Genomic DNA, 10000 nt, shown 5'->3' with positions numbered 1-10000 from the left:
CAGTCCTTCTGCGCATGTCTGGCTCCAATTTCAGCAGTCTTTTGCGACAGTTTGTGCCCGTCAAGCAGGCGTTTTGCCTTCAAGGCGTTCAATGGGAAAAAGGGCTGTCGCGTCGTCCATATTTTTTACAGTCATTGTATTAAACACTGATCGTCACTGGCAGAGCTGCAGCGCTGAAACATTTAACATTTTCACTGAAAGAAAATAATGTTCCTCATTTTACTAAAGTTTTCGTGTGAAGGTCATGTGATCAACAGGAAGCTCGCAGTCACAGCGTCTCATTTCTCATATGTGTTCTCACGATTCCAGCAAAGAGCATCACTATGAACCGACCGGGACCACAAGAACACGAATCCGTGTGCGCGGACACAGCCTTTACTTCATTATCGGACATATTATACAGTTTATAAAGGATTTATTTTGGATATTGCACCGTGAAAATGAAACCAATCTAACGCTATGTGAAGGTTATTTACACACTAATGTCGAGAGGATCATGTGCTTATGATTGACCACAGCCGGTCCTGCATTCACCAATTCACGATTCACCAATCAGACGAGTCCTAAGCCACTGTAAACACCCTCAGCTCCATATCACAGCCATCTTGGTTTTGAAGAGTCCCCCCTTCCTCCCCTACTCCTCCTCCTTTACTAGATGGGCGGCACAGTGGCCCAGTGGTTAGCACTGTTGCCTCACAGCAAGAATGTCACTGGTTCTAGTCCTTACCAAGCCAGCCGACGTTTCTGTGTGGAGTTTACACGTTCTCCCCGTGCTCACGTGTGTTTCCCCCGGGTTCCCTGGTTTCCTCTCACCGTCCAGAAACATGCAGCTGAAGTTCATTGACTAATCCACATCAGCACATAGACATGCTGCTAGTCAGTAGTTATCTGTTAAGAGCGATCACTATCTGTTCATCAGCTACTACAGCAGGGGAGTTCTCCACATCTACCACAGCTCAAACTCCCCTCTCGCCTTGCAAACCGGAGGGAGCCTTGGGTTTGAGGATCTTCTGAGCTCAGGGCTCTCTCCCGGGACAGCATGCCGAACACGCTTTATCATCACTCATCAGCTGAGGGTGAACTTGACTGTAACAGTGATGGACGGGGAGTGAGGATCCTTATGCAGGTCTTTATTGATAGGATGGTCGAACAAGCAGTGGTCAAAACAGCAACAAACAGATGTGCATGGGCAATGCAGAGGCGGAGAGGTATTAGCAGGCATGATCAAAACAAAACAAGGCAAGATCTAACACAGAAACCTGAACTAGGGAAACCACGAGCTAATGCTCACTACACAGCTAACAAGACTCCGCAGCAGTGTGTGTGTGTGTGTGTGTGTCTGTGTGTGTGTGTGTGTGTCTGTGTGTGTGTGTGTTGATGGCTGGTGCATGACTGGGTGTTGTAGTCCATAACATGGTGGGTTAGTAGTTCATGTGAGTGTGTTTAGCGCCGATCTCTGGTTGTAGATCGCTGGTGATGGTGACAGGTGTTCTTCAGCTGTAGAAATACTGAGGGGGAAAAGACGAGGAGGAGAGACGAGCATATGTTCAGCTAATGATGATGTCAAAGCAGTGTCGTAGCGGACGGGCCAGCAGGGCACGCACCGCGGGGGGCCCCGAGTGATTAGGGGGGTCCACGTCATCGCGATTTTCAATAATTGTAAATCTGTCAACCGAAATAATCAAACTCTTGGGAACAGCTGTGGTCGGAACCAAAGTTCACAGGTCTGTGTTCTCTGAACTCCTCTCATGCGGTGGACTACTTCATTCTGATCGCTGAACCGCGTCACAGCTCATACCATAAAGTTGACTTGATTTCAACTCTCCTCGACGCACACACAGAAGACGCGCCGCGCTGTTCCTCGCCGCCGGGTTCTCGTTAAAAATGAATCCCCCCTTTCCCACTCCTCAGTTTGTGAGGGCTTCCCCGCGTTGTCGCTCCACCCCGCCTCCCTTCCCCGGTCCTCAATTTGTGAGACCCCCCCCAACTGGGGGCCCCGTCAGTGATCCCTGCAGGGGGGCCTCCGCATTTTGCGCTACGCCACTGTGTTAAAGACATATTCTAGCTGCACATTTAATTAAACAGGAACTCCAGATTAATAATGGTCGTCTGCTTATGACACATGTATTCTTCCTGCTTTACAGCAGTGCTGAAGCGTCTGTCACGGACATGTCCTGCTAATATTGTCTCCTGAGGCGTGTGTAACAGGGATGAGGACTGAAGGGGATAATAGAGTTTGTGTTTGTGTTTCTACATCACCACAGTGTCTGCTGCTTCTCTTTTGTCAGTGTTTTATCTGAATATGTGTGTCATGTTGACTGTAGATCTCTTGGTGTGATTGTTTATGGGTCAGTGTTTGCTTTAATGTTCGTTGTTTTCTTGAGTTCAGAATGTTTGTGTATTATGACTGTATGAGGACTGCATGTTCACTGCTGGCTGATTATTGTTCAGTGTCCTTCACTGCAGGGCTTTTGCTTTTGGAATTTATTCAAATAAACACTCAGCCTGGAATCTTGACTGGAGTCTTCAGTGTTTGCTGAATTAACAGAATCTGTATTAAACACTCCAGAAGGCAGAGTAGACATCACTGCTCCCTTTATCACAGACCGTTTAAATCTTCATTTTTACACTGCATGTGTAACCCCGCCGGTCCTACACCACCCAACCCGCTCCGAGCTGGTATTGAACCGGCGACCTTCCGCATGGGAGTCGGGTGCTCGACCAAGGAGGCTAAAGACCATGACCACTAGTGTCTGTCTGCAGAGGATTGAGCTTTACCTGCAGAGCACACACTCGCTGGCCTCCGTTACACTAGTTGACGGAAACAGTGCTGCTGTACAACGTCCAAACTATTCAGACAGATATTGAGTGTAGGAGATCCGGCTTCACCTTCCCGATTCACTGGGTGTATTTAATAAGTCATATAACCACTGTGGGCCCGTTTGCACTGTCGATACGCCACTATATAGAGCAAGGCAGGGCCCCAAATGTACAGGGCCGGCCCTGTCACCTGACCATCAGCTCCACACACACACACACACACCTGACTGATAGCATGAGGATCCATTGACGCCTCTGATTGGCTGAATCCTGCTCTGTGTGTGTGTGGTCAGCTGACAGCCGGACAGAGAGTGTGGCGTGCTGAACACTGTGGGAGAGCAGGAGACCGTCACACACACACACACACACACACACACACACACACACACACACACACACACACACTCGTTCAGCAGATCCTCTATTGAGTGATAATAACACACTGATGATGATGATGATCAGAGTGTGTGTGTGTGTGTGTGTGTGTGTGTGTGTGTGTGTGTGTGTGTTTGTTCTGACCTCTGTCTGGTCTCCTTTCGTCCTCCACACACTCACTGGAGGCGTCGACGTCAGAGCACAGATCTGCATCCTCATTGGTGGAGCCTCTCTCGTCAGACAGGAACGAGGTACATTCTGATTGGTCGGTGGTCTCAGAATGGGCGTGGCTGCTGCAGGGCGTGTCCGGGCGCTGCTGTAACTGTGTGTGGAGGGACTGGATGATGTCGTCTTTGTGCTGAAGCTCTTTACTCAGCCTGCGCGCGCACACACACACACACACACACACACATGAGCAAGAGCACAGTGCCATAGCTGAACTCACACACTCTCTCTCTCTCACCTGAGCGCCAGCAGCTCGTGGCCTGTTTTATCGTCCTGCTGTTCAGGTCCATCACCTGCGCACAGAACACACACCTGAACACACACCTGAACACACACCTGAACACACAAACACTGACAGACATATCTGTGTGTCTGCGCTCTTGTCTGTGTGTGTGTGTGTCTGTGTGTTTGTATATGTGTATATGAGTGTTTATATGTGTGTGTGTGTGTGTGTGTGTGTGTGTGTGTGTGTATATATATATATATCAGGTCACATGTGTCACGTGTGTGTATGTGAGTGTGTGTGTGAGTGTGTCTGCGCTCCTTTCTGTGTGTGTGTGTGTGTGTGTGTGTGTGTGTGTGTGTGTGTGTGTGTCTCAAGTCCGCTGATCCTGTTGCAGACTTTGAGTGTGAGTGTGTGTGTGTGTCTATTTGAGTGAGTGTGTGTCTGTGTGCAAGTGTGTGTGTCTGTGTGTCTGTGTGCGAGTGTGTGTGTGTGTGTTTCACGGCTGCTGATCCTGCTGTAGACTCTGTGTGCGAGTGTGTGTGTGTCTGTGTACGAGTGTGTGCGAGTGTGTGTGTGTCTATTTGAGTGTGTGTGTGTGTGTGTGTGTGTGTGTGTCTCACGGCTGCTGATCCGGCTGCAGACTCTGTGTGTGTGTGTGTTTGTGTGTGTGTGTGTGTGTGTGTGTGTGTGTGTGTGTCTCACGGCCGCTGATCCGGCTGCAGACTCTGTGTGTGTGTGTGTGTGTGTGTGTGTGTGTGTGTGTGTGTGTGTGTGTGTGTGTGTTTGTGTGTGTGTGTGTGTGTGTGTGTCTCACGGCCGCTGATCCGGCTGCAGACTCTGTGTGTGTGTGTGTGTGTGTGTGTGTGTGTGTGTGTGTGTGTGTGTGTCTCACGGCCGCTGATCCGGCTGCAGACTCTGTGTGCGAGTGTGGAACTCTGGGATAGCTGCTGCCGGAAGCTCTGGCTGGTGTAGTAGTCGATGTCGTTTGCGCGCAGCAGCTGCTCGAAGGCTTTGGTGGCGTCGCTCAGGTGTTGTGTGAGTGTGTGACAGAGGCTGCCGCCCTCCCGCATCACCTGCCGCAGGTGACACAGCTCCCGCGCCTGCGCCTGGATCAGTGTGTTGTACTTCCTGTAGGAGCAGGAAGAGCACAGGATTACAAGCAGATTACTCTGTGTGTGTGTGTGTGTGTGTGTGTGTGTGTGTGTGTGTGTGTGTGTGTATGTGTGTGTGTGTGTGTGTGTGTGTGTGTGTGTGTGTGTGTGTGCTCACCCGGGCCGCGGGGCACAGCTCTCCTCCATCTTGTCCTCCATCTTGGGTCTCCTGATCTGTGTCTCCAGCAGCTCCACGCGGCTCAGCAGCTCCTGCATCTCTCGGCTGCGTCTCAGTGGCGGCTCACACACACACTCAAAACCCTCGCCCGCGCGCGCAGAAACACACATCCAGTTCACCTGCGGGTCACATGGTTTATCCACAGACAGATCTAACAGAAACACACACACACACACTCAGACGGTTAGCGGTGTACCTTGCGCGGCGTGCGCTCCAGGCTGGAGGCGTAGTCGGAGGTGGCGGAGAGTGAGCGCACGCGCAGCTGCAGGCCGCGGATCACCTTGTGGCTGCGAGAGAGCTGCGCCCGCAGGTCCTGCACCAAACCCTTCAGTGAGGACGCGTCGTCTGCTTCACTGTCACTGCGACACACACTGCGTCTGCTCCCCGACAGCGTCACACACATCTCCAGATCATCAAACTCTGACAATCAAACACACACACACACATGAGGAACGGCTGCGCAGACACAGGCCTGCAGAGAGATACGGTACAGTGTGTGTTGACTTGTGTTTGGTGTGTGTGTGGCGTGTTGACTTGTGTTTGGTGTGTGTGTGGCGTGTTGACTTGTGTTTGGTGTGTGTGTGGCGTGTTGACTTGTGTTTGGTGTGTGTGTGGCGTGTTGACTTGTGTTTGGTGTGTGTGTGGCGTGTTGACTTGTGTTTGGTGTGTGTGTGGCGTGTTGACTTGTGTTTGGTGTGTGTGTGGCGTGTTGACTTGTGTTTGGTGTGTGTGTGGCGTGTTGACTTGTGTTTGGTGTGTGTGTGGCGTGTTGACTTGTGTTTGGTGTGTGTGTGGCGTGTTCACTTGTGTTTGGTGTGTGTGTGGCGTGTTGACTTGTGTTTGGTGTGTGTGTGGCGTGTTCACTTGTGTTTGGTGTGTGTGTGGCGTGTTCACTTGTGTTTGGTGTGTGTGTGTGTGTGGCGTGTTCACTTGTGTTTGGTGTGTGTGTGGCGTGTTCACTTGTGTTTGGTGTATGTGTGGCATGTTGACTTGTGTTTGGTGTGTGTGTGGCATGTTGACTTGTGTTTGGTGTGTGTGTGGCGTGTTGACTTGTGTTTGGTGTGTGTGTGTGTGGTGTGTGTTCCTGTGTGTTTAGTGTGTGTGTACCGGGGCTGCTGGTGTCCTCTCTCTCGGCTTCATTCTCACTGCGGCCGCTTGTCTCGTATCCCAGATCCTGAAGGTCCACCTGCACCTGCTTACTGTCCTGCTGAACCGCACTCTCCGCTGACAGAGACAACAGCGGTCAGTACAACAGTCAGTATAGAGGACAGTATAGCAGGGTCAGTGTAGCGGTCAGTATAGAGGCCAGTATAGCAGGGTCAGTATAGCGGGGTCAGTATAGAGGACAGTATAGCAGGGTCAGTATAGCAGTCAGTATAGAGGCCAGTATAGCAGGTTTAGTATAGCGGGGTCAGTATAGAGGACAGTATAGAGGACAGTATAACAGGGTCAGTATAGCGGGGTCAGTATAGAGGACAGTATAGCAGGGTCAGTATAGCGGGGTCAGTATAGAGGACAGTATAGCAGGGTCAGTATAGTGGGGTCAGTATAGCAGGGTCAGTATAGCGGGGTCAGTATAGAGGTCAGTATAGCAGGATCAATATAGCGGTCAGTATAGAGGCCAGTATAGAGGCCAGTATAGCAGGGTCAGTATAGCAGGGTCAGTATAGCGGGGTCAGTATAGCAGGGTCAGTATAGCGGGGTCAGTATAGAGGTCAGTATAGAGGTCAGTATAGCAGTGAGTATAGAGGTCAGTATAGCGGGGTCAGTATAGAGGTCAGTATAGAGGACAGTATAGCGGTCAGTATAGAGGTCGGTATAGAGGTCAGTATAGCGGGGTCAGTAAAGAGGTCAGTATAGCGAGATCAATATAGCGTTTAGTATAGAGGCCAGTATAGAGGTCAGTAAAGCGGTCAGTATAGAGGTCAGTATAGCAGGGTCAGTATAGCGGGGTCAGCATAGAGGTCAGTATAGCGGGATCAATATAGTGGTCAGTATAGCGGGGTCGATATAGAGGTCAATATAGAGGTAAGTATAGTGGTCAGTATAGTTGACAGTATAGCGGTGGTCAGTATAGCGAGGCCAGTAGAGCGGGGTCAGTATAGCGGCCAGTAGAGCGGGGTCAGTATAGCGGCCAGTATAGAGGTCAGTATAGCGGGGCCAGTATAGCGGGGTCAGTATAGAGGTCAGTATAGAGGTCAGTATAGAGGACAGTATAGCGGTCAGTATAGAGGTCGGTATAGAGGTCAGTATAGCGGGGTCAGTAAAGAGGTCAGTATAGCGGGGTCAGTATAGAGGTCAGTATAGCGAGATCAATATAGCGTTTAGTATTAGCGGTGGACAGTATAGCGGTGGACAGTATAGCGGTGGTCAGTATAGCGAGGCCAGTAGAGCGGGGTCAGTATAGCGGCCAGTAGAGCGGGGTCAGTATAGCGGCCAGTATAGAGGTCAGTATAGCGGGGCCAGTATAGCGGGGTCAGTATAGAGGTCAGTATAGCGGGGTCAATATAGAGGTCAGTATAGCGGGGTCAGTATAGAGGACAGTATAGCAGGGTCAGTATAGTGGGGTCAGTATAGAAGACATATAGCGTAAAGCAGGATAAATATAGCGGTCAGTAAAGAGGCCAGTATAGAGGTCAGTATAGAAGCCAGTATAGAGGCCAGTATAGCGGGGTCGGTATAGAGGTCAATATAGAGGACAGAATAGTGATCAGTATAGAGGTCAGTATAGAGAACAGTATAGAGGTCAGAATAGCGGGGTCACTATGGAGGTCAGTATAGCAGGGTTAGTATAGCGGGGTCAGTATAGAGGTCAGTATAGAGAACAGTATAGCGGGGTCAGTATAGAGGTCAGAATAGCAGGGTCAGTATAGAGGTCAGTATAGAGATCAGTATAGCTGGGTCAGTATAGAGGTCAGAATAGCGGGGTCAGTATAGAGGTCAGTATAGCAGGGTCAGTATAGCAGGGCCAGTATAGAGGTCAGTATAGAGGCCAGTATAGCAGAGTCAATATAGAGGACAGTATAGAGGTCAGTATAGACGATAGTATAGCGGGGTCAGTATAGAGGTAAGTATAGAGGTCAGTATAGAAGACAGTATAGAGGTCAATATAGAGGTCAGTATAGTGGTCAGTATAGATGACAGTATATCGGTGGTCAGTGTAGATTACAGTATAACAGGGTCAGTATAGAGGTCAGTATAGCGACCAGTATAGAGGCCAGTATAGCGGGGTAAGTATAGAAGACAGTATAGCAGGGCCAGTAGAGTGGGGTCAGTATAGAGGTCAATATAGTGGCCAGTATAAAGGGCAGTATATTGGCCAGTATAGTGGTCAGTATAAAGGTCAGCATAGAGGACAGTATAGAGGACAGCATAGTAGTCAGTATAGACAACAGTATAGCGGTGGTCAGTGTACATGACAGTATAGTGGGATCAGTATAGAGGCTAGTATAGCGGGGTCAGTATAGCGGGGTCAATATAGAGGTCAGTATAGCTGGGTCAGTATAGCGGGGTTAGTATACAGGTCAGTACAGTGGTCAGTATAGTATAGTGGTTCAAATAGCAGTAGTGTGTGTCTCTCAGAATGCAGTCAGTGGACAGTGTGTGTGTGTGTGTGTGTCCTCACTCAGCAGCTCTCTGTAGTCTTTGATCTGTTCGGCCTGTGCGTGAACCGTCGCCTCTGACACCATCAGTCTCTCCTGCAGCTCCCGATTCTCCTGACGACTCACAGCGAGGTCACCACGGAGACGCTCCGCCTGCTCCCGGAGCCCCACCTCCACATGCTGCCAGAAGCCAATGGCTCCGCCTCCTCCAGTGCTGGAGCTGCCACTGTCTCCCTCCACCTCACGCTCCATCTCTACACCCTGATTGGAGCGCAGACTCTGAAGTTACACTGGTAAGGGTGAGGGCTGCACTGCTCACACTGCACATTTACAGACTCACCTGGCCGCGGGCTGCAGGTGTGTGTGACAGCAGGGCTCCCAGGTCCAGGGAATGAGGCCTGGTGCACCTCCTCTTCCTCCGAGACTCCCGCAGCTTAACACACGGAGGGCCGCGCTTGCCTGGTGGAGCCCGGATCTCTGCCGCTTCCTCTCCTTCATCCTCATCATCCTCGTCCTCCTCATACTCCTCCTCTCTGAACGTACAGTAATCTCTCTGAGGCTCATGGCAGGTCTGCTGGTCTGCTTCAGCCTTCTCGGACCCTCTGCAGCGCACAGACCCCTCCTCATGTGCTGCTGACGCCATACACTCTTCATCAGCGCTCCTGGAACACAGCCTCAGCATCATCATCACCAGAGGCACAGTGTGTGTGTGTGTGTGTGTGTGTGTGTGTGTGTGTGTGTGTGTGTGTACCTGGTGTGAGAGAGCGCCTCATCCTTCTGCACCATCGCTCCACACAGCTCGACTCCTCTCCTCTGCTCTTCATCACACTGTATCTCCTCTGCATTCTGGGACAGCGGCATCTCATACCCAGGCTGACCCACCTCCACCTTCTGCTCACACACACACACACACACACACACACACACACACACACAGGTTAAAGATAACACTGTACAGGTGGTCTCCTGTGTGTGTGTGTATGTGTGTTGGGCTTCAGCTTCACCTGTGTTAGCTTCTCCTCGTCCTCGATGCTGTCGCTGAATTCTTCACTGCTGCTGCCCAGATCTTCATCATCTCCATCTCCATCATCTTCATCACTGCTGGACTCTAGAGGGAAACAGCAGAATCTCTTCAGTCCTACTCCTCCTCCTCCTCCTCCTCCTCCTCCTCATCCTCCTCCTCTCCTCCTGTGATGATGACTCTCTGATGAAGCTGCTGTGATGATGATGATGATGATGATGAGTGTGATCAGTGCTGTGTCTGTGGGTTCACTCATCAGTCTGTCTGCTTCTCTAACCTGCAGCACAGCAGTCTCAGGTGCAGGAGGAGATGGAGTCGCTCCCAGTTAGAGATCAGAGGATCTGTCATATCTGGCTGAATGCAGGTGAGCGGAGGACTGCTCAGAACTGGGTCAGAGAAAGG

General features: G+C 50.8%; 1 protein-coding gene across 54 annotated transcripts in view; it reads right to left on the bottom strand.

Moving 5' to 3' along the window:
• The window catches only part of wu:fj49a02, a 61942-nt gene that overhangs the window by 9964 nt on the left and 41978 nt on the right, over nucleotides 1-10000 (bottom strand). For 46 of the 54 annotated variants that reach the window (NM_001443326.1, XM_087238688.1, XM_087238698.1 and 43 more), the window contains 11 exon segments: nucleotides 3044-3148; nucleotides 3340-3572; nucleotides 3659-3713; nucleotides 4539-4774; nucleotides 4916-5094; nucleotides 5172-5395; nucleotides 6083-6199; nucleotides 8601-8838; nucleotides 8918-9239; nucleotides 9329-9468; nucleotides 9582-9685. In NM_001443326.1, coding sequence (NP_001430255.1) covers nucleotides 3044-3148; nucleotides 3340-3572; nucleotides 3659-3713; nucleotides 4539-4774; nucleotides 4916-5094; nucleotides 5172-5395; nucleotides 6083-6199; nucleotides 8601-8838; nucleotides 8918-9239; nucleotides 9329-9468; nucleotides 9582-9685 — 1953 coding nt within the window. 54 annotated transcript variants of the gene reach the window in all.

The sequence above is a fragment of the Danio rerio genome, chromosome 2 (assembly GCF_052040795.2).
Source record: "Danio rerio strain M-AB ecotype USA chromosome 2, GRCz13ab, whole genome shotgun sequence".
Taxonomy (NCBI): domain Eukaryota; kingdom Metazoa; phylum Chordata; class Actinopteri; order Cypriniformes; family Danionidae; genus Danio; species Danio rerio.
The sequence above is the reverse complement of the archived record's forward strand: the minus strand, read 5'-3'. Positions and strand labels throughout refer to the sequence as shown.